The sequence below is a fragment of the Schistocerca cancellata genome, chromosome 3 (genome assembly GCF_023864275.1).
Source record: "Schistocerca cancellata isolate TAMUIC-IGC-003103 chromosome 3, iqSchCanc2.1, whole genome shotgun sequence".
Taxonomy (NCBI): Eukaryota; Metazoa; Arthropoda; class Insecta; order Orthoptera; family Acrididae; genus Schistocerca; species Schistocerca cancellata.
In genome coordinates this window covers 92557259-92584779 of record NC_064628.1, presented here as the reverse complement: position 1 = coordinate 92584779, position 27521 = coordinate 92557259, and the positions used below count along the sequence as shown (strand labels likewise).

Here is a 27521-nt window from a genome sequence, read left to right as displayed (position 1 = left end):
TTCAATAACTTTATGTCGAATAGAGCCACAGTCTTCACGTCATTGCCGCACGGGATTAGCCGAACGATCTTAGGCGCTGCAGTAATGGACTGCACGGCTGGTCCTGGAGGAGGTTCGAGTCCTCCCTCGGTCATGGGTGTGTGTTTGTCCTTAGGAAAATTTCGGTTAAGTAGTGTGTGAACTTAGGGAATGATGACCTTAGCAGTTACATCCCATAAGATTTCACACACATTTGAACATTTTTTTCACGTCATTACTAAATATGGCCATTTCCCTTTACGACTGTCAAAAATTATTTCATTCCTTACATTTTTTATTTTTAATTGGGTTTAAAATGTGAATTTAGCATTATTATTACAAATTTTTTTAAAAAAAATTGTGACAGTAGTAAGCAGGAACTACGATGTTTAATGCATACTCACTCTTCCTTGATGTATCTTAAGCGGGCTGAGAGTGGGTATCCAAATGAAAAATAATTTCTATTTTGCTCTACTCGATATCCAATAAGAGGTAACACAGGAAAAGCATTCAAGTTTCTACAACATTTGGAACTCATTACTAGAGCTTACCTACAAATCTTTCCCTTTCACAACAGATACTTCCTAGAACCATGAGACTAGTCACAGCACAATTGGACGTGTGCAAACTGTTTTAATATTTTTAGGATAATTAACGCAAAAGTGGTCCAGAAAATTCAGGCTCACCAAATGTAAAGGTATTTACAAAAAGAAACGATCTATTGCTTGAACTAAAAATGCACATAATTTTATAATCATCTAATAAAAATGTTGACATTGCACAATAAATAAAAACGAAAACCCACTGATGATGGCACAATGGTGCCGAAACATCTCTGGGTACTGAGAAAAACAGCGTTTTGCGTAACTGGCGGAACTCAAATCCCAAAACTTTTAACTGCAAACACGACCAACACAAGGAGCTGCAAATCAAAAGATGGACTGTTTTAATAGCTTGGCGTTCATTGTCGTTTCACTCCTGGAAGCTATGCCATTCTCGTTGGGAAGCTGGTATGTTAGACGGACAGAGAAACAGAACTGAAGGTAGAAAGTAAAAACACACGCATATAGAAACCGTACGGCCCATGTCTGGTTTAACTTGACATGCAGAGACTATGAACGGCTGTAAGCCGGTCTGAGACGTGGACTGTAATGTATCCTCTTGGAAGCTATGCTATTCTCTTTGGGAAGCTGGTTTGTTAGACGGACAGAGAAACGGAACTGAAGGTAGAAAGTAAAAACACACGCATATAGAAACCGTACGGCGCATGTCTGGTTTAACTTGACATGCAGAGACTATGAACGGCTGTAAGGCGGTATGAGACGTGGACTGTAATGTATCCTCTTGGAAGCTATGCTATTCTCGTTGGGAAGCTGGTATGTTAGACGGACAGAGAAACGGAACTGAAGGTAGAAAGTAAAAACACACGCATATAGAAACCGTACGGCGCATGTCTGGTTTAACTTGACATGCAGAGACTATGAACGGCTGTAAACCGGTCTGAGACGTGGAGTGTAATGTATCGCTAACGCCTGCCACACTGGGCAGCGACTGCCACACGCGGCTGTAACTGGTGGTTTGCGGGCGGCCAGAGAGGGCCTGGTTTTGGCGTCACTTTTGGTACCGTCGCTGCGTCCCCGCCAGCCGAGGACGCCCCTCCAGTAATTACCTCTTGGATTGGCGCCAGTTGCTGGGAGAAGCCTCGCTGTGGGTAGAAGGCAAGCAACACGTCAACCACATGTGAAGCGAGCGACACGGCAGTGCAGACACACGTACACACACGTAGACAGACACACACGAACCACAGGGGAACACAAGAGCCAAACTAAACACACACCTACCAGGACGCGCTGCAGCAGGCAAAAGCAAGAGACGCCATCTTCTCTAGTAGCAAATTAGCTTCGGAGAGACCTGCTAACGGACTTATGAAATTGGCTGTACATCAGTGATTCACCTAGTCACCTGGACGCTTTCACGATTGCCGTTTCTGTCGACAAAGGCGCCGGGCTCGAGTCCTAAGTTAGTACCACAGTTTTTCTGCTTGGGAAGTTGAACTAAATGAGATTTTTTTGACACAACGGACAGCAAAAGTGGCACATTAGCAAACGTATTGGCTAGCCTCACGTTGCACTATATTGCGAACTACGTTACTGATTAATTAGTTACGTATCTGAGCTCTGAATACACTACGTATATTCTATGAGCTGTAGATAATCCATCGGCTGAATACATTTATCCAAATGCTGAGTGGAACATGACCGAAGATATCCAAGATCATTGTATCTTTCTCCCTTGATTATTATTTCAAAGTAAACTCCACCTTACAATGGGATATTTTGGATTACTTAGCAGTTAATGTTTTGTAGTAGTCAAGGTAACGAATGCGTATCTTCTCTTGGGTTGACAAACTGCCTATTGGCTTCTGTCTCGGGTTTTTCGGCCGACGTTCATCTAATGATTTTTCCGACGTTTCGCCAGCACGAGTGGCTGGCATTGTCAAAGCTTCACCCAAAGCTGAACTGGAGCCGAGCTCGCGGCCGCAGACTATATGTACATGGCGCGCCAACGTCCGAGGGCTCCTCCGCGGTCATTTCCGGTGCGGTTCTCCTCTTGCTACCTGCGACGGTCGTTCGCTGCAGTACGGGAAGCCAGGATCCGTTTACCTTAAGGCTTTCCTCTTTCTTGTTGAAACTTTTCGCGTGTTTTTGTATTTCTACAGCTTCTCTGAACAAGCGCGTGTGATAGTGCTTCTCTACAGCCAGAACTTCTGTGTCGGCGAATTTTATTACGTGGTCGGTCTCATTCAGTGTGTGCTCTGCCACGGCCGATTTCTCCAACTGCACCAACCTACAATGTCGCTTATGTTCTTTGGCACTCATGTTGATTGATCATCCAGTCATTCCGACGTACACTTTTCCGCATGTGCATGGTATGCGGTATATTCCCGACATTGCAAGTGGGTCCCTTTTTTCTTTTGCCGAACTAAGACACTCTTTGATCTTCCTCGTCGGTTTGAAAATCGTCTTTACGCCATGTTTGCGCAATATAGACGATTTTCAAACCGACAAGGAAGATCAAAGAGTGTCTTAGATCGGCGAAGGAGAAAAGAGACCCACTTGCAATCTCGGGAATATACCGTATACCATGCACATGCGGAAAAGTTTATGTCGGAATGACTGGACGATTAATCAACACCAGGATCAAAGAGCACAAGCGACATTGCAGGTTGGCGCAGGTGGAGAAATCGGCCCTGGCGGAGCATGCAGTGAATGAGACCGACCACGTAATAAAATTCGCCGACACGGAAGTTCTGGCTGTAGAGAAGCACTATCACACGCGCTTGTTCAGAGAAGCTGTAGAAATACAAAAACACGCGAACGGCTTCAACAAGAAAGAGGAAAGCCTTAAGGTAAACGGATCCTGGCTTCCCGTACTGCAGGTAGCAAGAGGAGAACCGCACCGGAAATGACCGCGGAGAAGCCCTCGGACGTTGGCGCGCCAGGTACATATAGTCTGCGGCCGCGAGCTCGGCTCCAGTTCACCACCGGCAATGGAGGGTGAAGATTTGACAATGCCAGCCACTCGTGCGGGCGAAACGTCGGAAAAATCATTATATGAACGTCGGCCGAAGAACCCGAGACAGAAGCCAATAGGCAGTTTGTCAAAAGTGGCCACGAAAGCCTTGACAGTTCTCTATTGGGTTGCCGTTGGTGAGGTGGCTTACCGAGTATCCCCAACCACTTCATTTACAGTTTCATTTTTTTTCGATCAATCTCAAAAAGTCATGGAGGCGACAACTTATCATGTGAATAGCCAACCGAGCTAATTCTTCCATAATAAATGCCCAACTTGATCGATAATTTATTGTACAAGGGTAATACATAGTGTTACACGTTTCAGCCCTCTGCCATCATCAAATCATTAAGCAGGAAGTCGAAACCGACAACACTGTGAATTATTTGATAAACTGTGATCAATTATAAAGTGCCAAATACGGTCGCTGCCTCCATCAGGCAATTTCACTGTCACAACTTTGGGGTCGCTGATGTTGGCAGCAGTGTGAAACAGAGAACACTCGACACGAAGTGTTCCTCATGGTGTCGACTTTTAGCGGTCAGTACTTAGGGACCAAGGGAAAACTTACTGCGCCATTACTATAGCTTGTCTGTTGAGGGCTCGTAACATAATAATGTATGTACGTTACCGATTAATAATACGATAGGTACATCTGCTGCCAGAGGTGCAGCCCCACAGTGCCATTATTGGCTCCTGAGCAAAAAGGTTTGGTGACTACTCCATTGGATTATTCTGATTTTGTGATGGAAACAAACTCCTTTTCCATTGAAGACCACGTGATTGTGTGAGTATTGATATGTATAGCCACATACAAGGTGTTCCCGTAAGAGCGTGCAAAAACCTAACAGGACATAGAGGATGTTCCACTGAACAATTTGAGGTAGGAAATCTGGGGTCGGAGAAGCCATCTTAAGGAGATAATAGAAATAAAATCACATTACTGCGTACTTTTTTATTTACATTAGTTACAGTTAACTGGAAATACCATCATTGATAGGATGAGCGTACCATTTGCACTGTATCTTACAAAATGCGCTGAAACTGTCGGCCATCAAGCTCAACGCAAGCATGACATCGGTGAACAAGTTTCTAATGCATCCAGAGAAATATCCCTGGTATGGTACGAATCACATCACAGGTAGCTATAATACGGACAACTAGTTCCATGTCCGTATCCACTGGGGTCTCACAGACAAGTGACTTAGGTATCCCCAAAGAAAAAATAACCAAGCAGATTCTGGCCAAGTGACCTCTCAGGCCGTGGAATAAGACCCCTCCATCCAATCCAACAGCAAGGAAATACAGCACTGAGATGGTTCTGGACATCCATACCGAAGTGAAGCGGTGCACCGACGTGTTGTGTCCACAACCTCTCACGAACAACCTAGGCTACGTTCTCTAACAACTCAGGTAGAACTCTTTGCACGGACATGAAGTGCAGGTGACCATTCAGATGGCCAGGTAGGAAATATGGCCCGATGAGATTGCCGCCTACAAAGCCGGCCGAGATATTCACAGCAAAACTGTCTTGATAGTGTGACCCTAGCACAGTGCTAGGATTTTCCTCATTCCACACATCACTGTTCGAAATGCGAGTAAGATCAGATGAGGCCTCGTCAATAAACAGCACAATTTGGAGGAAATGTGGTCGATGTGGTGCTACAGAAGAATGCTGAAGATTAGACTGGTAGATCACATAACTAATGAGGAGGTATTGAATAGAATTGGGGGAGAAGGAAAATTTGGGGCACAACTTGACAAGAAGAAGGGACCGGTTGGTAGGACATGTTCTGAGGCATCAATGGATCACAAATTTAGCATTGGAGGGCAGCGTGGAGGGTAAAAATCGTAGAGGGAGACCAAGAGATGAATACGCTAAGCAGATTCAGAAGGATGTACGTTGTAGTAAGTACTGGGAGATGAAGAAGCTTGCACAACGTAGAGTAGCACGGAGAGCTGCATCAAACCAGTCTCTGGTCTGAAGACCAGAACAACAACATGGTCGATCAATCCACAGTTGGAGCAACCACAACACAATGCAACCCAGTCCGGAACCGCGCGACCGCTACGGTCGCAGGTTCGAATCCTGCCGTGGGCATGGACGTGTGTGATGTCCTTAGGTTAGTTAGGTTTAAGTAGTTCTAAGTTCTAGGGGACTGAGGACCAAAGATGTTAAGTCCCATAGTGCTCAGAGCCATTTGAACCATTTGAACAATGCAACCCTTGGTGCAAAGTCAGTCACAACCATTGCATGGACTCGTTGTGGATGATATGGGAGTAACTGTCGTCCGTGTAGTACTCGCCACACGCTAGTATGCGCAGCACCCATTTCAGGTGCAATACGATGAATACTTGTAGTGGGGTCCGCAACAACACGTTCCAGGATGTGCTCTTCAAAATCGGGAGTGCGGTTGGTCCTCATGTTGCCAGGTCGCTCATATCTTTTTTCTAATGAACCAGTCTCTGCATTCGTCTAGCACGACAAATAAACACTCGCGGTGGATGATGCCTGTTAGGAAATCGTTGCCTGTACAGCCTTTCAGCTTAGAGAGCATTGCAACGTACTTCCCCATGCACAAGGTCCACGGCAGTGACTGAGTAACGAATGGGTCTGTCGTTGATTGGTAACACGTTCTGTAATGGGGCAAGGTAAATACATTACAACAGAGCCACCTTGTTGTTGTTGTTGTGGTCTTCAGTCCTGAGACTGGTTTGATGCAGCTCTCCATGCTACTCTGTGCAATCTTCTTCATCTCCCAGAACCTACTGCAACCTACATCCTTCAGAATCTGCTTAGTGTATTCATCTCTTGGTCTCCCCCTACGATTTTTACCCTCCACGCTGCCCTCCAATACTAAATTGGTGATCCCTTGATGCCTCAGAACATGTCCTACCAACCGATCCCTTCTTCTGGTCAAGTTGTGCCACAAACTTCTCTTCTCCCCAATCCTATTCAATACTTCCTCATTAGTTATGTGATCTACCAATCTAATCTTCAGCATTCTTCTGTAGCACCACATTTCGAAAGCTTCTATTCTCTTCTTGTCCAAGCTATTTACCGTCCATGTTTCACTTCCATACATGGGTACACTCCATACAAATACTTTCAGAAATGACTTCCTGATACTTAAATCCATACTCGATGTTAACAAATTTTTCTTCTTCAGAAACGCTTTCCTTGCCATTGCCAGTCTACATTTTATATCCTCTCTACTTCGACCATCATCAGTTATTTTGCTCCCCAAATAGCAAAACTCCTTTACTACTTTAAGTGTCTCATTTCCTAATCTAATTTCCTCAGCATCACCCGGCTTAATTAGACTACATTCCATTATCCTCGTTTTGCTTTTGTTCATCTTATATCCTCCCTTCAAGATACCATCCATTCCGTTCAACTGCTCTTCCAAGTTCTTTGCTGTCTCTGACAGAATTACAATGTCATCGGCGAACCTCAAAGTTTTTATTTCCATGGATTTTAATACCTACTCCGAATTTTTCTTTTGTTTCCTTTACTGCTTGCTCAATATACAGATTGAATAACATCGGGGAGAGGCTACAACCCTGTCTCAGTCCCTTCCCAACCACTGCTTCCCTTTGATGTGCCTCGACTCTTATAACTGCCATCTGGTTTCTGTACAAATTGTAAATAGCCTTTCGCTCCCTGTATTTTACCCCTGCCACCTTTAGAATTTGGAAGATAGTATTTCAGTCAACATTGTCAAAAGCTTTCTCTAAGTCTACAAATGCTAGAAACGTAGGTTTGCCTTTCCTTAATCTTTCTTCTAAGATAAGTCGTAAGGTCAGTATTGCCTCACGTGTTCCAGTATTTCTGCGGAATCCAAACTGATCTTCCCCGAGGTCGGCTTCTACTAGTTTTTCCATTCGTCTGTAAAGAATTCGTGTTAGTATTTTGCAGCTGTGGCTGATTAAACTGATTGTTCGGTAATTTTCACATCTGTCAACACCTGCTTTCTTTGGGATTGGAATTATTATATTATTCTTGAAGTCTGAGGGTATTTCGCCTGTCTCATACATCTTGCTCACCAGATGGTAGAGTTTTGTCAGGACTGGCTCTCCCAAGGCCGTCAGCAGTTCCAATGGAATGTTGTCTACTCCGGGGGCCTTGTTTCGACTCAGGTCTTTCAGTGCTCTGTCAAACTCTTCACGCAGTATCGTATCTCCCATTTCATCTTCATCTACATCCTCTTCCATTTCCATAATATTGTCCTCAAGTACATCGCCCTTGTATAGACCCTCTATATACTCCTTCCACCTTTCTGCTTTCCCTTCTTATGGACAAATATCATGATTTCCTAGTAATCAGGCTCGTCCTCCTTGTTTCCTTGTGGGATGTAAATAATATACCTGTAAATAAACAGAACAGTTCGTGTAAACTTGTACGCATGTTGGTTGTAAATGAGCGAGAAATGAGTAATGCTAGGCAAAGCGGTAGACAAGTTTACTTCCATATCTCCTTAAGCTGGCTTCTCTGGTCCCCGGTTCCTTTCCTCAAATTGTTCAGTGGATCATTCTCTATGTCCCGTTACATTTCTGCACGCTCTTACGGAAACACGCCGTATGTCTTGAAGAGAGATCCAGCCGTGTCAGAGGTTTAATTTTTGCACAACACGAATTCCATCGCCTGGTTGACTACCGGGTGCGTATCGTCTATCAGACCAGGAAATGCTGAAGTGTCGCGTCACTTACTTATTGCCTGCTGCATCGCACGCTGCTGCATTGTGCAACAATTGCACCACGTCTGAAGATGGATACAGTGCCTCAAAGACAAACAATAACACGTACTGATCTGCAGAGGAGGTCTTCCATTTTTCTTGCAGCTGCTTTGCCTTCGATCTCAACGTCCAAAATTTCACTGGCGGAAATGGAAAATGTTACATCCTGAAGCACCAGTAGTATATTTAACAAACTGTAAGTAGGCTGTTTAGGTTCTTATATGTAGGCTGTTTAGGTTCTTACATTGGTAACGCCGCCGCCACGTAGCGCTCTCTGTATGAAAATCACTGGCTGTGCTGTGTGCAGTCTGTGGCTAGTTTGCATTGTTGTCTGCCATTGTAGTGTTGGGCAGCTGGACGTGAACAGCGCGTAGCGTTGCGCAGTTGGAGGTGAGCCGCCAGCAGTGGTGGATGTGGGGAGATAGATGGCGGAGTTTTGAAATTTGTAATACTGGATATTGTGAACTGCTATGTATATTATGATTTTTCAACACTATTAAGGTAAATACATTTGCTAACTATGCCTATCAGTAGTTAGTGCCTTCCGTAGTTTGTATCTTTTATTTAGCTGGCAGTAGTGGCGCTCGCTGTATTGCAGTAGTTCGAGTAACCAAGATTTTTGTGAGGTAAGCGATTTGTGAAACGCATAGGTTAATGTTAGTCAGGGCCATTCTTTTGTAGGGATTTCTGAAAGTCATATTGCGTTGCGCTAAAAATATTGTGTGTCAGTTTAAGCACAGTCATGTATAATTGTTCTAAGGGGACGTTTCAAAACTTTGTGCTGGAGTACATCGCATAATGGGTATTGAATGATAAAACTTTCAGGCCATTCAGAACTGACCCATCAAGATCAGTATGTTGTGTGCCCCCAGCTGGGCGAATACATTCATGTATTTGTTGTGGCATCGAAGCGAACAGCCTCGAAAGTTCGAGTAATTTCTTGCAATGTCTGAAACACATTCTGCGTCAATTCATAAAGATTGTTCACTTGAGTGTAGGATGAAATTATACGTCTTCCCATCGCTCTCCAAACATGCTACATCAGGATACGAGGCAGGCCAGTCGAGGATCAGTACATACTTATTTGTGGTGTCAAATTTTGTGTGGGGTCTTGTATTATCCTGCTAAAATACCATCTGACACCCTGGTCTTGTAAAATTGACCAATATAGCTTGGAAGACTGGCTGGAAAGACATTTTATTAACTGATCTTAACGCTGTAGCGATGACACGGGATTTAATTTAAATAAACTGCCACGCATCTTGAGGATACATCATCCATAAAGGACATTTGTACCTACGAAATATTATTTCCATAATTTAGTATAAATTGCTAACTCTGCTCCAAATGTAAACTATCTGCCAAAAAAATTTTCGGGAACCTATATCAGGGAGCTGTCTGGCATAACATCACCAAACTTACTTTTACTATGGAATAATAAGTACGTGAACTATCCACTAGATAGAACAGCGAATAGCCTGATTTCAAACAACCATCTTAATTTCCTCAGTTACCTTTCCCTTGATTAACTGTGTCACTGTTGTAACCTGCGGCTGGAACGCATACTTAGTTACTAGAGTTTTCCCATTAATATCTCAACTGGAAAATTATCAAGGAATAATTATTCATAATTTTTACGTATGTATGCACTGGGAGCCGAGGGAGGCCGAGAGCAATTTAGACAGGAACTATAGGGAAAGCTGTGGAAAGGAGAGGTCAGTCGGAAGAAGATTGGCAGGGTAGAAGTTTGTGGCGTCTGAGAACAGGCAAATGCTGATGAGTGGAAAAGTCTGATAAAGTATGAAGTAAATATGTGTCGGTACTGGCTTCTCTCTCAAGTTTAGTCGCCTTTCAAGTTTCTGACAGGAGCGTTGTGTTCAGAGCTGAAGTTAATGTGTAGTAATGGCACGAACGTGGCACGTTTTATTTTGCGACGAGTCAGTTTCATCCAGTGCGACGAAAGGTGGAGAACAGCTGGGGAGGGCGTAGAGACTGAAGATGGTAGTGGTTGTGGCCCAGCCTACTGGTAGGAATGGAAAGTTATTCCTATATGCTTTTACAACCCTGACGTAGCAAGAATTAGAGAGCCATTTGTCTATGTAGAATGCGGATTTCTGTAGCCAATAACTTTTGATTTTGACAATCTTCTACTCCTTTTTACTGGTCTTATCTTCACAAGGTCGGCGTGTTAGCCTAGATTCGGCAATGTTAGTGGTAGAGCGTGGTCGAATATCCTTCCTGTCACCACCATTTCCCCCCTCTCACTTCCCCACCCGCCACCCCTGCCTCTAGTGTTACCCAATGTGTAAGTGTGAAAATATGTTCAAAATGTTTGCGATTCGAGTAACTTGGGCGGAACGTGGGAGCCAGTCTGGTATTCACCTAATCGGACGTGGAAAACCGCCAGAAACAGGCCCGCCAATGAGCCCTCATCGCTGATTGGCCAGGCAGACTCTATGAAGGGCCCGCGTGCCTTCACGAATCGCAGAAGCGGTATGCTAACTCACTCGACTATCCGGTCCGACTCCTTTTAACCATGCATATGTTGTATTATTGAGCTGGACTCAACACAATAATCAAAACCAAATCAGATACCCGAAAAATCGCTGCAACCTGGATAGGAAAAGGCAGTTTTTATTACAACAATCACTTGGTCCATTACAAAGTCGTGCTGTAAATATTCCAAGCGTCAGCGAACGTGACGTCCATCATGAATGACTCTGTTGTCTGTGGTACGGTACCAGTGATAAATGACTCATGGACCATTCGAGATCTCACAAGGGGACCCTCCATACTGTAAATCACGGATTTTGATGCGCTTCAAATACACTCCTGGAAACTGAAATAAGAACACCGCGAATTCATTGTCCCAGGAAGGGGAAACTTTATTGACACATTCCTGGGGTCAGATACATCACATGATCACACTAACAGAACCAAAGGCACATAGACACAGGCAACAGAGCATGCACAATGTCGGCACTAGTACAGTGCATATCCACCTTTCGCAGCAATGCACGCTGCTATTCTCCCATGGAGACGATCGTAGAGATGCTGGATGTAGTCCTGTGGAACGGCTTGCCATGCCATTTCCACATGGCGCCTCAGTTGGACCAGCGTTCGTGCTGGACGTGCAGACCGCGTGAGACGACGCTTCATACAGTCCCAAACATGCTCAACGGGGGACAGATCCGGAGATCTTGCTGGCCAGGGTAGTTGACTTACACCTTCTAGAGCACGTTGGGTGGCACGGGATACATGCGGACGTGCATTGTCCTGTTGGAACAACAAGTTCCCTTGCCGGTCTAGGAATGGTAGAACGATGGGTTCGATGACGGTTTGGATGTACCGTGCACTATTCAGTGTCCCCTCGACGATCACCAGTGGTGTACGGCCAGTGTAGGAGATCGCTCCCCACACCATGATGCCGGGTGTTGGCCCTGTGTGCCTCGGTCGTATGCAGTCCTGATTGTGGCGCTCACCTGCACGGCGCCAAACACGCATACGACCATCATTGGCACCAAGGCAGAAGCGACTCTCATCGCTGAAGACGACACGTCTCCATTCGTCCCTCCATTCACGCCTGTCGCGACACCACTGGAGGCGGGCTGCACGATGTTGGGGCGTGAGCGGAAGACGGCCTAACGGTGTGCGGGACCGTATCCCAGCTTCATGGAGACGGTTGCGAATGGTCCTCGCCGATACCCCAGGAGCAACAGTGTCCCTAATTTGCTGGGAAGTGGCGGTGCGGTCCCCTACGGCACTGCGTAGGATCCTACGGTCTTGGCGTGCATCCGTGCGTCGCTGCGGTCCGGTCCCAGGTCGACGGGCACGTGCACCTTCCGCCGACCACTGGCGACAACATCGATGTACTGTGGAGACCTCACGCCCCACGTGTTGAGCAGTTCGGCGGTACGTCCACCCGGCCTCCCGCATGCCCACTATACGCCCTCGCTCAAAGTTCGTCAGCTGCACATACGGTTCACGTCCACGCTGTCGCGGCATGCTACCAGTGTTAAAGACTGCGATAGAGCTCCGTATGCCACGGCAAACTGGCTGACACTGACGGCGGCGGTGCACAAATGCTGCGCAGCTAGCGCCATTCGACGGCCAACACCGCGGTTCCTGGTGTGTCCGCTGTGCCGTGCGTGTGATCATTGCTAGTACAGCCCTCTCGCAGTGTCCGGAGCAAGTATGGTGGGTCTGACACACCGGTGTCAATGTGTTCTTTTTTCCATTTCCAGGAGTGTATGTTGTAGAGGCACTTACTCCGAGTACCTGGCTATCCGATTTTTTAGTGACGGGCCTTGGTTTTTGAGAAAATCGATTTTGAACTTCATTGCGCGCTCTCTATACCTGTAACAATACATGTAATGCGAGCAAGTCAGAGTAGCGCAGCGGTAAAGGATCAGAGTTACCGCGCTGGAGGTAGCGTGTTCGAATCCTGCTCGTGTACTTTTTTTTTTTCAAAATCGACGGAATTTTTCAATTTAATTTCAAAGAATATCAACAAACAGTGTAAGATGTGCGAAATTATAAAGATGTAATCAGTTATTAATTTTTTTCAAATATTCATTACGTTTGTGGTTCGCATCACATTCTCCCAATTCATCTTCTTCGTTGAAATCTATCAATTCATCATCAATAACGATCTGTCTTGCGGCCAAGAGATCCTGTATTGCGATACATATCTCATCGCCAATTGCAACGGATTTGGCAGAGATCACTCTAGGGGGCGTATTCGTTACGACATTCAAATCGTGGAGTAGATTTTCGGGGTATTTAATGGCATTTGTGATTTCGGCTTGCGATTCTTCGTTCAACTCCTCTACTTGTGGATCTTCTTCTGGCTGCACTACACTTGGTTCTTCCATTTCACAGAATTTTTCTGACACAGTCCGCAGCTCGTGGTCGTGCAGTAGCGTTCCCGCGCCCGGGTTCCCGGGTTCGATTCCCGGCGGGGTCAGGGATTTTCTCTGCCTCGTGATGACTGGGTGTTGTGTGATGTCCTTAGGTTAGTTATGTTTAAGTAGTTCTAAGTTCTAGGGGACTGATGATCATAGATGTTAAGTCCCATAGTGCTCAGAGCCATTTGAACCATTTTTTTTTTCCTAACACACGCACTGGAGACGCTTTGCGAGCAATTGACGAACGTAAAGTAATGCAACTCGCATCCTCATTGGCCGCGACTGGGAGCCGGGGTTCCCCTCACGGCTAACGAAATTCACGGGAGAGGGGGCGATAATGGGAGGAGATCGATTTCAGGTAATACAAGAAGTGACCGTTGTACGAACATTTCGAACTCCAGCTGCGAACCACAAACGGAATGAATATTTGAAAGAACTAATAACTGAGTATATATTTATAATTTCGCACGCCTACACTGTTTGTTGATATTCTTTGAAATAAAATTGAAAAATTCGGTCGATTTTGAAAAAAAAAACAAGAGTAGGATTCGAAAACAGTACCTCCAGCGTGGTGGCCATGGACCTTTACCGCTGCGTTCGCTACACTGGCTTGCTCGGAATATGTGTAACGTTAGGATATAAAAAGTGAGCAATGAGCTTCAAAATAGATGAAACTTCCTGGCAGATTAAAACTGTGTGCCCGACGGAGACTCGAACTCGGGACCTTTGCCTTTCGCGGGCGAGTGCTCTACCAATTGAGCTACCGAAGCACGACTCACGCCCGGTCTCACAGCTTTACTTCTGCCAATATCTCGTCTCCTACCTTCCAAACTTTACAGAAGCTCTCCTGCGAACCTTGCAGAACTAGCACTCCTGAAAGAAAGGATATTGCGGAGACATGGCTTAGCCACAGCCTGGGCGATGTTTCCAGAATGAGATTTTCACTCTGCAGCGGAGTGTGCGCTGATATGAAACTTCCTGGCAGATTAAAACTGTGTGCCCGACCGAGTCTCGAACTCGGGACATGTCCCGAGTTCGAGACTCGGTCGGGCACACAGTTTTAATCTGTCAAGAAGTTTCATATCAGCGCACACTCCGCTTCAGAGTGAAAATCTCATTCTTCAAAATAGATTTTCTGAAAAACGAAGGCCCGTCGCTCAAAACCGGATAGCCAGGTACTCAGGGTAAGTGCCTCTACAACATACACTCCTGGAAATGGAAAAAAGAACACATTGACACCGGTGTGTCAGACCCACCATACTTGCTCCGGACACTGCGAGAGGGCTGTACAAGCAATGATCACACGCACGGCACAGCGGACACACCAGGAACCGCGGTGTTGGCCGTCGAATGGCGCTAGCTGCGCAGCATTTGTGCACCGCCGCCGTCAGTGTCAGCCAGTTTGCCGTGGCATACGGAGCTCCATCGCAGTCTTTAACACTGGTAGCATGCCGCGGCAGCGTGGACGTGAACCGTATGTGCAGTTGACGGACTTTGAGCGAGGGCGTATAGTGGGCATGCGGGAGGCCGGGTGGACGTACCGCCGAATTGCTCAACACGTGGGGCGTGAGGTATCCACAGTACATCGATGTTGTCGCCAGTGGTCGGCGGAAGGTGCACGTGCCCGTCGACCTGGGACCGGACCGCAGCGACGCACGGATGCACGCCAAGACCGTAGGATCCTACGCAGTGCCGTAGGGGACCGCACCGCCACTTCCCAGCAAATTAGGGACACTGTTGCTCCTGGGGTATCGGCGAGGACCATTCGCAACCGTTTCCATGAAGCTGGGCTACGGTCCCGCACACCGTTAGGCCGTCTTCCGCTCACGCCCCAACATCGTGCAGCCCGCCTCCAGTGGTGTCGCGACAGGCGTGAATGGAGGGACGAATGGAGACGTGTCGTCTTCAGCGATGAGAGTCGCTTCTGCCTTGGTGCCAATGATGGTCGTATGCGTGTTTGGCGCCGTGCAGGTGAGCGCCACAATCAGGACTGCATACGACCGAGGCACACAGGGCCAACACCCGGCATCATGGTGTGGGGAGCGATCTCCTACACTGGCCGTACACCACTGGTGATCGTCGAGGGGACACTGAATAGTGCACGGTACATCCAAACCGTCATCGAACTCATCGTTCTACCATTCCTAGACCGGCAAGGGAACTTGCTGTTCCAACAGGACAATGCACGTCCACATGTATCCCGTGCCACCCAACGTGCTCTAGAAGGTGTAAGTCAACTACCCTGGCCAGCAAGATCTCCGGATCTGTCCCCCATTGAGCATGTTTGGGACTGGATGAAGCGTCGTCTCACGCGGTCTGCACGTCCAGCACGAACGCTGGTCCAACTGAGGCGCCAGGTGGAAATGGCATGGCAAGCCGTTCCACAGGACTACATCCAGCATCTCTACGATCGTCTCCATGGGAGAATAGCAGCCTGCATTGCTGCGAAAGGTGGATATACACTGTACTAGTGCCGACATTGTGCATGCTCTGTTGCCTGTATCTATGTGCCTGTGGTTCTGTCAGTGTGATCATGTGATGTATCTGACCCCAGGAATGTGTCAATAAAGTTTCCCCTTCCTGGGACAATGAATTCACGGTGTTCTTATTTCAATTTCCAGGAGTGTATTTGAAGCGTATCAAAATCCGTGATTTACAGTATGGCGGCTCCCCTTGTCAGTCATGTTTCCAGTAACCTATTCGTGGTTGTTTGTGGTGCAAGGAAGGAAGGAAGAATGGGATTTAACGTCCCGTCGACAGCGAGTTCATCAGGACGGAGTCCAAAGCCGCACTGTGTCAAGGAAGGGGGAGGAAATCCACTGTGCCCTTTCTCAGTAACCATCTCGGCAAATGCCTGTAGACGTTCATGCCAATCACGGAAATTATAAATCAGGATGGTCGGGTACTGATTTGAACCCTCGTCCTCCCGAATGCTATTCCAGTGTGGTAACTACTGCGCAACCTCGCTTAGTGTGTTTGTAGCGACAGTTTACATGTGGCTTATGTGCTGATTCCAGTAGTTGTCTGTCATACGTCAGACGCAGTCGAACAGTCTAAACGATCTTTTAGTGTTGTGATCCTTCTCGAATGGCATATGCCTACCCCTCGATCACTCTGCTCCCCTTAGGAAATCTCGTTGCCACTCCATTTGCAGTCATAGCACACAGTTAAATGTCTGTGCCCTCTGTCGTCACGATGCTCCTGTGTCCGCTATGGCAAGGACTCGATCATTCTCAATTTTCCAAATATTGTGATCAGCTGCATATGAACGTCCTTTGGGTGTAGTGTGTTGCGTTCATCACCTGAAAATTCCAGTAACGTTACTCGCATTAAATAGTCACGATCTGCTTTCACCATTCTCTGTAAGACAGACTTTTTCCCTGCTGAAAATTAACTCGCATGAGGATGAAATTTTTATCAACATTTCCCAGAGACATGGAAATACTGTAATATCATGTCGGTAGCGTTCAGTCAAGGTGTTCGTAGCGTAGCACTTTCCATCCCGCCTGTTTATTTTTAGGACTGCCTTTATAAAATGAACAGACGTTTGTATCCATCATCAGACGTCTAGAGACATGTAAAGCGCTATAAACAGTGAAAACATGGACATAAACTTGTCAGAGGATTCTACATAGTGCCTCAGTGACGTAAAACAGTAATTTCTTTCGTCCACTGACGGTACAAATTCGATACTTGTCTCTACTAGGGCTGTGCTTGGAACAATATAGCTGACAGATGTTTCCGGCAGCTGTGAAATCACCGATATCTGATGGTGGGGAAGTGGCGTTATATAAAGGCGATGAAAGTAGTAATCTAAACATTACTACAGTTGTGAACACAACACACACAATTGCTTATTGGTTGTGACTCTTACAGCGCAACAGTCACCATTTACACTCTTTAAATGTGCATACACAATTGTCTACGAAACATTACTGTCTATATAATGAAACAAGGTTTACGGTAGTATGCGAGGCATGCTGGAGAATAGATACGATCGTGGAGGTAGGTTTAGGGTGTTCTGGGGGTGGTCTTTCTGGGAGACGAAGGGGTTTGTTTAGAAATGGGAGGTTTGGAAGGTGAAGACAGCCGGGATTGTCGGTGAGTATGGTAGTCGTAGAGTGTGTGACAGAACGTATGAATGGGTCGAGGAGCGGGCGTAACTGACAGCACGAGGGGTGTGGCGGCCTGGAGGCGTGGCGTGTCGTGCTTCAGCGCCGGAGGTCTGTCACCTGTTGAGCGGGCAGAAGTCGCTGTCGTACCTGTTGCGCGGCGTTCTGCAGGTTGAGCAGCGGTTCACTGCTGCGCTTGAGGAAGAGCCGCAACTTGTTCTCCTTGGGCGCCTGCTCCTTCTTGCGCTGCGGGCTCGGCGCCTGGTACAGCATCTTGTGGAACACTCTGAAACGCAAGAACGGCCTGCTTGAGCGAAACTTCACTATCAGCGGGGTGTGGACCGTGTGAGCTGCGGAACGGGGAGCTAATTATTCAAATCAAATGGCTCTAAGCACTGTGAGACTTAGCATCTGAGGTCATCAGCCCCCTGGACTTGTTGTTGTTGTTGTGGTCTTCAGTCCTGGGACTGGTTTGATGCAGCTCTACATGCTACTCTATCCTGTGCAAGCTTCTTCATCTCCCAGTACCTGCTGCAGCTTACATCCTTCTGAATCTGCTTAGTGTATTCATCTCTTGGTCTCCCTCTACGATTTTTACCCTCCATGCGGCCCTCCAGTACTAAATTGGTGATCCCTTGATGCCTCAGAACATGTCCTACCTACCGATCCCTTACTAGTCAACTTGTGCCACAAACTCCTCTTCTCCCCAATTCTATTCGATACCTCTTCATTAGTTATGTGATCTACCCATCTTATCTTCAGCATTCTTCTGTAGCACCACATTTCGAAAGCTTCTATTCTCTTCTTGTCCAAACTATTTATCATCCATGTTTCACTTCCACACATGGCTACACTCCATACAAATACTTCCAGAAACTACTTCCTTTGACTTCAATATTAATTGTACAAGTGATTGTTCAAGAAAGAGGATGCTCGTAGACCTCCTTAATTCATATAATCTTATGCAAACCGTATTCTTTCCAACGAGAGTGCAAGGGAACAGTAGAACAACCATAGACAACATTTTTGTTCATTCCTCATTACTAGAAGGGCATTCTGTTAGCAAAAAGATGAATGGCCTTTCAGATCATGATGCGAAAATTTTAACTTTAAAAGATTTTTATGCTGCAACACGTGTTAAATACAGTCATCAGCTGTTCAGGAAAGCTGATCCAGTTGCTGTAGAGACCTTTGTAAACCTTATAAAGGAACAAGATTGGCAAGATGTTTATAGCGCTGATACAGTAGACGATAAATATAATGCTTTTCTCAAGACTTTTCTCATGCTCTTTGAAAGTTGCTTTCCGTTAGAACGTTTAAAGCAGGGTACTTGCACAAACAGTCAGCCTGGGTGGCTGACTAGAGGGATAAGAATATCTTGTAGAACAAAGTGGAAATTATATCAAAACGTTAGAAACAGTCAAAATCTAAATGCAGCAGCCCATTACAAACAGTGTTGTAAGGTACTTAAAAATGTTATTAGGAAGGCAAAAAGTATGTGGTATGCAGATAGAATAGCTAAGTCTCAGGATAAAATTAAAACCATATGGTCAGTCATAAAGGAAGTTGCTGATCTGCAGAGACAGGTCGAGGATATAGAATCAGTGCGTGGTCGGTTTCCTGACCCATTAAAGTACTCGGTAGTGAAGCCACTTTATAAAAATGGAGACATTGATAATGTTGACAATTTTAGACCTATTTCTATGCCATCGGTGTTTGCTAAAGTTATCGAGAAGATTGTATATACAAGGTTACACTAGCATTTAAATTCACATAATTTGCTGTCAAATGTTCAGTTTGGTTTTAGAAATGGTTTAACAACTGAAAATGCTATATTCTATTTTTTCTGTGAGGTTTTGGACGGATTAAATAAAAGGTTGCGAATGCTAGGGGTTTTCTTTGATTTAACGAAGGCTTTTGACTGTGTTGACCACAAAATATTACTGCAGAAGTTGGACCATTATGGAGTAAGGGGAGTAGCTTGCAATTGGTTCGCCTCTTACTTTAAGAACAGAAAGCAGAGGGTAATTCTCCGCATTATTGAGGTGGTAGTGATGTTCAGTCCCAATGGGGCACTGTTAAGTGGGGCGTTCCCCAAGGGTCGGTGCTGGGGCCACTGCTGTTTCTTATTTATATAAATGATATGCCTTCTAGTATTACAGTTGATTCAAAAATATTTCTGTTTGCTGATGACACCAGCTTGATAGTGAAGGATTTTGTGTGTAATATTGAAACAGTATCAAATAATGTAGTTCATGAAATAAGTTCATGGCTTGTGGAAAATAATATGATGCTAAATCACAGTAAGACTCAGTTTTTACAGTTTCTAACTCACAATTCAACAAGAACCGATATTTTGATCAGACAGAATGGGCATATTATAAGCGAGACGGAACAGTTCAAATTCCTAGGCGTTCGGATAGATAGTAAGCTGTTGTGGAAAGCCCATGTCCAGGATCTTGTTCAGAAGCTAAATGCTGCTTTATTTACCATTAGAACAGTATCTGAAATAAGTGACAGTTCAACACGAAAAGTAGTCTACTTCGCATATTATCATACGCTTATGTCGTATGGTATTATTTTTTGGGGTAATTCTTCTGATTCAAAAAGGGTATTTTTGGCTCAAAAACGGGCTGTTCGAGCTATATGTGGTGTAATTTCGAGAACCTCTTGTCGACTCCTATTCAAAAATCTGGGAATTCTGACATTGCCCTCACAGTATATATTTTCTTTAATGTCGTTTGTTGTTAGCAATATTAGCCTATTCCCAAGAGTTAGCAGCTTTCACTCAATTAATACTAGGCAGAAATCAAATCTGCATGTAGAATGCACTTCCTTGACTCTTGTGCAGAAAGGAGTGCAGTATTCTGCTGCATCCATTTTCAATAAGATACCACAAGAACTCAAAAATCTTAGCAGTAGCCCAAACACTTTTAAGTCTAAACTGAAGAGTTTCCTCATGGCTCACTCCTTCTATTCTGTCGAGGAGCTCCTGGAAGAGCTAAAAAATTAAGCAAATTCCAGTGTTACATTGTTGATTGTCTTCATTTAAACTTACGACTTGCACCTGAATATGTTTTTTTATATTTCATTTTATCTGTTTCTAATATCGTGTTATAATTTCATGTATTGACTCGTTCCATGACCATGGAGACTTCTCCTTAATTTGGTCCCACGGAACAATAAATAAATAAATAAATAAAATAAATCAATACTCGATGTTAACAAGTTTCTCTTCTTCAGAAACGCTTTCCTTGCCATTGCCAGTCTACATTTTATATGCTCTCTACTTCGACCATCATCAGTTATTTTGCTCCCCAAATAGCAAAACTACTTTACTACTTTAAGTGTCTCATTTACTAATCTAATTCGCGCACCATCACCCGACTTAATTCGACTACATTCCATTATCCTCGTTTTGCTCTTGTTGATGTTCATCTTATACCCTCCTTTCAAGACACTGTGCATTCCGTTCAACTGCTCTTCCAAGTCCTTTGCTGTCTCTGACAGAATTACAATGTCATCGGCGAACCTCAAAGTTTTTATTTCTTCTCCATGGATTTTAATACCTACTCCGAACTTTTCTTTCGTTTCCTTTACTGCTTGCTCCATATACAGATTGAATAGCATCAGGGAGAGGCTACAACTAGAGGTGTACAAATTCCACTTGCAGCCTGCTTGCCCCTAGCTCCTCTGCAACCATTCATGCAGGTCAGCCTGCCGCGACGTAAACACAAGAGTACGCGTGTACTGAGGCCATAGTAGGTAACGCGCTCCCGCCAGCCCGGGCCACCCGCGTTCCCGCAGGCCTGCCGAGCTTCACGGGACCCGCTCAGCTTGCTGCGCCTGACAACAGGTTGCGCTGTGGACTCTCATGACGCAAACGTAGACGCCGCGAAAAATGGCTCAGAGTCCCCATTGTATTCCCAGCACTATAGTTTTTAGACGAACAGGATACGAAACAAGTGCTTCGAATTTGTTAAAATGCATTTTGGCAATTTAGAATGATTTTGCCAACTTCGAATGAATTCACAGAACCAGTAAAATACATCCTGGAAAAGTAGTTAAATATTTGTATAACTGGTGTCATATTTGGCTGAAACATACTAAAATTAAAGAATCTAGACTTCCAAAATCTCAATTTGGTTGTCATTGCAGTACCGTGGTTATCAGGGGCGTAGATAATTTATTCTTCTGGGTAGGGAACCAATCTCCTTTTTGGAGGGTGGAGGTTCACTTCTTTAGTACAAATATTCATCCGTTTCAGTGTTGAAAACTGCAACACAGACTGCATTGCGTTCCACTAAAACAAAAAACACTATCAAGTGTGCCAAATTTCATCAAGGTTGGAATAAAAATCTACAATTTGTCGAATTCCGTTTGGTGAAGTAACCTCTGCCACGCACCCCACGAAATTTTATGGTTTCAAGGTATAGTGTGCAAAATTTCATCAAGATTGTATGCAATACAAACACACGGGCACAATGAAAACGCATTTTCAGTTTTTCTCTAATGTTCCAATTTTTAGGTCGATTTTCCAAAAATTTTATTTCATAAAAACCTTGTCCTGAGAATTACGAACACAGCAAAAAAATTAGCCGAATTGGTCCAGCCGTTCTCGAGTTTTACGGTTATCGACACATTTGGCAATTCATTTTTATTTATATGGATAATAAGCTCGAAATATATGCGTAAAGGAAGAATGTACAAATAAAGCCCAATATTTTTTGACCTGAAAGTAATACATATATTGGGGTTTGTCTTTTGGTGCTCAGGTAAAATAAAAACTTTTAACTAACGTTCGTAATACGACAATGACGCGCGCAGTCTAAACGGCTGCGTAGCGCAGCTCATCAGTAGCATGGACAGGCAGGCAAGTTTCCCGCAGCCTTCCCGGGTTGGGTTCTGCTTGGTTTGGCTGCAGCCTGCCCCTTCTGTTGACAACGCGCGGCGGACTGCCCGCCTGGCCACCGGGCAAGCATGGGCGGGTTAAAAGCGGAACGTGTACACCACTGGCTACAACCCTGTCTCACTCTCTTCCCAACCACTGCTTCCCTTTCATGTCCCTCGACTCTTATAACTGCCATCTGGTTTCTGTACAAATTGTAAATAGCCTTTCGCTCCCTTTCAGAATTTGAAAGAGAGTTTGAAAGAGAGAATTACTTAAACCTAACTAATCAAATGGTTCAAATGGCTCTGAGCACTATGCGACTTAACTTCTAACGTCATCAGTCGCCTAGAACTTAGAAGTAATTAAACCTAACTAACCTAAGGACATCACACACATCCATGCCCGAGGCAGGATTCGAACCTGCAACCGTAGCGGTCACGCGGTTTCAGACTGAAGCGCCTTTAACCGCACGGCCACACCGGCCGACCCTAACTAATCTAAGGACATCACACACATCCATGCCCGAGGCAGGATTCGAACCTGCGACCGTAGCAGCAGTGCGGTTCCGCACTGAAGCGCCTAGAACCGCTCGGCCACCCATCCGGGCGGCTATTTATTCTTTCGTGCGTGAGGCACTAGTGAGTACTCACAGCTTAGTTGTGAGTCGTGCTTCGGTAGCTCAGATGGTAGAGCACTTGCCCGCGAAAGGCGAAGGTCCCGAGTTCGAGTCTCAGTCGGGCACACAGTTTTAACCTGCCAGGAAGTTTCATATAAGCGCACACTCTGCTGCAGAGTGAAAATCTCATTCGTACTCACAGCTTTACTTGTGAGTCGTGCTTCGGTAGCTCAGATGGTAGAGCACTTGCCCGCGAAAGGCGAAGGTCCCGAGTTCGAGTCTCGGTCGGGCACACAGTTTTAACCTGCCAGGAAGTTTCATATAAGCGCACACTCTGCTGCAGAGTGAAAATCTCATCCTGGATTTACTTAATGTGTTAAGTAATCTGAAAACCACCTTTCATGTAGCTAAGATTTAGTGGAATTTTCTTAAATGTAATGAAAATTAGGTCGTTTATTATTCCTGCTGTAATTGTCATGATATCCACAGTGTTACTGGTTTGAACGGTTCCTTGTATCTTCATTTACCGATGCGGATCAATGAAACGTGAGCAGATGTAACTCAACACCTCTGTGGGCTACCAGTTTTTTTCTTTGTAATTTTACTTTTCGATTTACTTTTTCTGTGCATCGAGGTTTATAAGTAAGTGTGCTAATGGCTGAATGATGAATTAAAATGTTTCATCTTTGCATAGTTAAACAAATGTTAGTCGTAAGCTAGTGCAAGTAGGCACGGTGGCTTAGTCAGAGCGATACGATATTGTCAGAGAGTGAAGTTCAAAAACGGCTCTAAGCACTATGGGACTTAACATCTGAGGTCATCAGTCCCCTAGACTAAGAACTACTTAAACCTAACTAACCTAAGGACATCACACACATCCATGCCCGAGGCAGGATTCGAACCTGCGACCGGAGCGGTCGCGCGGTTCCAGACTGTAGCGCCTAGAACCGCTCGGCCACACTGGCCGGCGGAGAGTGAAGTGAACCGTCAGTTGCATCATCCTTGGGCGCGCACATGCGCCAGCCGTTCAGCTTCAGTATAGTGCAGAGCAGAAGATAGGGGAGAGTCGAAACATACAGTCGAGGCGAATCGCGCTGCAGCCTGCTTGTTGAGAAATGGTCGTAATGCAGTGCTGATGAACTGTGTCATGGCTCGGCGAATATTTTGGTGTGGACGTTCGAAGTATACGGCATTAAACACCCACAGTACAATTACTGCAAGAGGATGCAAATCCACATGAGGACTTCTGTGGGCCCAGTTTAATTTGTCACGGAGCTACAAGAGCAGAGCCTATGCTACACAGTGTTAAAGAACAATGCCTTACATTGCATCGACGACATCTCATCCTGGAATAAGAGCCAACATTACTTGGTCGGACTTGTGTACGGCTAGCCAGCGTCGTAGCTCCTTTTGTATTCGAATAATATCCAGTTGCACAAAAACGCTTGTTCTTCAGTTTTACCTTAGACAAAATACCTGAGCAGGACCCATCCTTGTCCATTACCGATGATCCGAGATAGTCCTGATTACTGAGAAACTATTGCAGTGTTTCATGTTTCATGAAAGAAATAATAGTAATTAAAATTTCAGTAATTTGCAAGACTACAATTAACAGAAGAGTTCAAGACCAGTAAACAGTAATTTGAAAGACAGTACTTAATGGAGCAATATCCAGTAAACGATATTTTTTGAGTATTTTTCTTGGACAAATAAGTTTTCAATTTTACGGGACTGGAGTCAGTCTAAAGTGTCTGTTAGGTCTTGAGCAAATAATAACAGTAATTGCACCAAGTGATTAGCAGTAATTGTTATTGAATAATAATACAAGACGAAGTTGCATGAAACCAATAAGTCAGTAAAATCATATCACATTCTTGTACAATCGAGATTTTGACTTTGCAAATTACGTAACTGAAACTCACAGGAAAGTGATTACTGAACGATGCTATATTTTATTTTTATTATTTTGAGCTTTTCCTCATTACAGAGGCTTATCTCCAACATAATAATTTACTTGGAAATTACAATACAAACAATAAACGTTCTTAAACTATACTCTCAAAATATTTCTCCAGGTGTTTCGATCTTGCGTGTCCTCTTCCTCTGCGCCCATTCTCCTCATTGTGTGCTGTACATTTTGGAGCCAGGTGGTCACAGGTCGTCCTCTTCTTCTTCTCCCCTCCGGTTCCCACTCCAGTATCAATTTTGGTATTCTGGCTTCCTCCATTCGTCGTACATGCCCGTACCACTGTAATTTCTTCCTATACATTACGTCATATATTCTTTCTTTTATTTCCATTCTCCTTATTACTTCGGTGTTCCTTATCTTTTCTTTCCTGGAGATTCTTGCCAATCTTCTCCAAAAGTCCATCTCTAGAGCTTGTAATTTTTTAATGTGCTTCATGTTAATTTTCCAGGTCTCCGTTCCATACAGAACCACACTCTCAAATATGGATTTGTATATAAATTTTTTAGTTATGCTCATTACATTCCTGCTCCATAAGACTGAGTTAAGCATCCCAATGACCCTCCGTCCGCTACTAATTCTTTTATTGATTTCTGACTCTGATTTTCCCTCGATTTCTAAAATGGATCCCAAATAACAGAAAGCGTTTATCTTTTTGATTTTCTTTCCTTCAATGTATAGCTCATCTGAATAATTAGTCAAGTATTCTGTTTTTTGGTAATTAATCTTCAAACCCCAAGTTTTGTATGCTACTGCTAGTTGATTGCACATATAGTTAGCATCCTCCCCATCTTGTGCTACGACTACTTGATCATCAGCAAATAATAAATGATGTAGGTAAACTCCATCTCCTATTGCTAATCCCATACTATTACATTTACGAGACCATGTTCTAAGGCTAATATCTATATAGATTTTAAATAATGATGGTGACATGGGACAGCCCTGTAAAATGCCTTCGCTTGTTCTTAATTTCTGTGAAAGTTTATTACCAACTTTCACTTGGCAAAAGTTATCTTTATACATCTGTTGTATTATTTTAATCAAGGAAGGGTTTATGTTTGCCATATGTAGTGCTCTCCAAAGTAATTTTCTTGGAACAGTATCATACGCTTTTTCTAGATCTATGAAAATTAATCCTATACTTTTTGATTTTTCCCTATGTTTCTCCAAAATCTGTCGTAATGTGAAAATATGGTCGACACATGATCTCCCAGCTGTGAATCCACATTGTTCTTCTTGGGTTCTAAAATTTTTTTCCAGTTTGTTTTTAATTACTTTCGCAAAAATTCTCATTAATGTGTTTGTAACACAAATTCCTCGATAGTTTGAACAAATTTTGCGATCCCCTTTCTTAAATATTGTATTAATGTAACCTAGCTTCATCTCGTTGGGTATTGAATCTCCATGTACCATTTTGTTGAAGAGCTGTGTTATCAGTTTCACAATTTTGTCACCACCATATTTCAGACACTCCAGACTGATATTGCCTGGTCCCGGTGCTTTACCATTCTTTCCTGTTCTCAACGCCTGAAGTACTTCACTTTCTAAAATATGGATCTCATCATCTTCATGTCCTTTATCTTCCCCTGTTCCTTTTTCTAGATATTCTTCTCTGTCCTCATTTAATAATTTTTGGAAATACTCTTCCCATTCCTTTTGTGTCATCAGTTGGAAATTAGTTTTGCTTTTTGTATCCTGTCGAAGCCCTTTCAATACTGACCATGCTTCTTTTGCTCTCCCAAATCCTAATTTGCTATTCACCTTGGCACATGTTCTTTCCCATGCTTCATTTTTTGCCATCCTTATTTTTTTCATCACTTCATTCTTCTTTTCCTTGTATATTGACCTTGTTTCTTCCGATTTATCATTCAACCACTGAAGGAACGCATTTCGTTTTTCTCTAACGAGGACCTCTAGTTCCTCTGACCACCACTCTGCTGCACGGTTGTGGTTGCTATCTTTTTTACCCAACACCTCTGTTGCTATGATTTTCACATTAGCTTTTATATAGCCATATATTTCCTCTGTACTTCCTTCAAATGATTCAAACAGTTTCCTTTCCATCCTGGCCGCTAAGAGTGTTCTGATAATTTCGTCTTGTAGGCTGTCAATATTAAAAGGTAAATTTTCATTTTTCTCAGTCTGGTTCGTTTTATTTATGTTACTTGTATCACTCCTTGCATTCTTCCATGGCCAGAAAGACTTCATTTTAACTAGATAGTGGTCTGATCCACACTGGGCTCCTCTATAAGATCTGACGTCTACTGCCTTGAAACTACTTGTTTGCCTAATGATAATATAATCTATTATAGAACGAAGTTCTTTGGTGATCTGTTGCCAAGTACACTCCTGGAAATGGAAAAAAGAACACATTGACACCGGTGTGTCAGACCCACCATACTTGCTCCGGACACTGCGAGAGGGCTGTACAAGCAATAATCACACGCACGGCACAGCGGACACACCAGGAACCGCGGTGTTGGCCGTCGAATGGCGCTAGCTGCGCAGCATTTGTGCACCGCCGCCGTCAGTGTCAGCCAGTTTGCCGTGGCATACGGAGCTCCGTCGCAGTCTTTAACACTGGTAGCATGCCGCGACAGCGTGGACGTGAACCGTATGTGCAGTTGACGGACTGCGAGGGCGTATAGTGGGCATGCGGGAGGCCGGATGGACGTACCGCCGAATTGCTCAACACGTGG

The 27521-nt window shown here is 44.5% G+C and overlaps 1 protein-coding gene across 1 annotated transcript in view; it reads right to left on the bottom strand.

Moving 5' to 3' along the window:
- Window positions 1–27521, bottom strand: part of LOC126177090 (serine-enriched protein) — a 284041-nt gene that overhangs the window by 78921 nt on the left and 177599 nt on the right. The window contains exons 3-4 of the mRNA XM_049924343.1: window positions 17497–17632; window positions 1688–1723 (exon numbers count right to left, since the gene is read on the bottom strand). Of these exons, the coding sequence (XP_049780300.1) occupies window positions 1688–1723; window positions 17497–17632 (172 nt within the window). The remainder of the gene's footprint in view (window positions 1–1687; window positions 1724–17496; window positions 17633–27521) is intronic.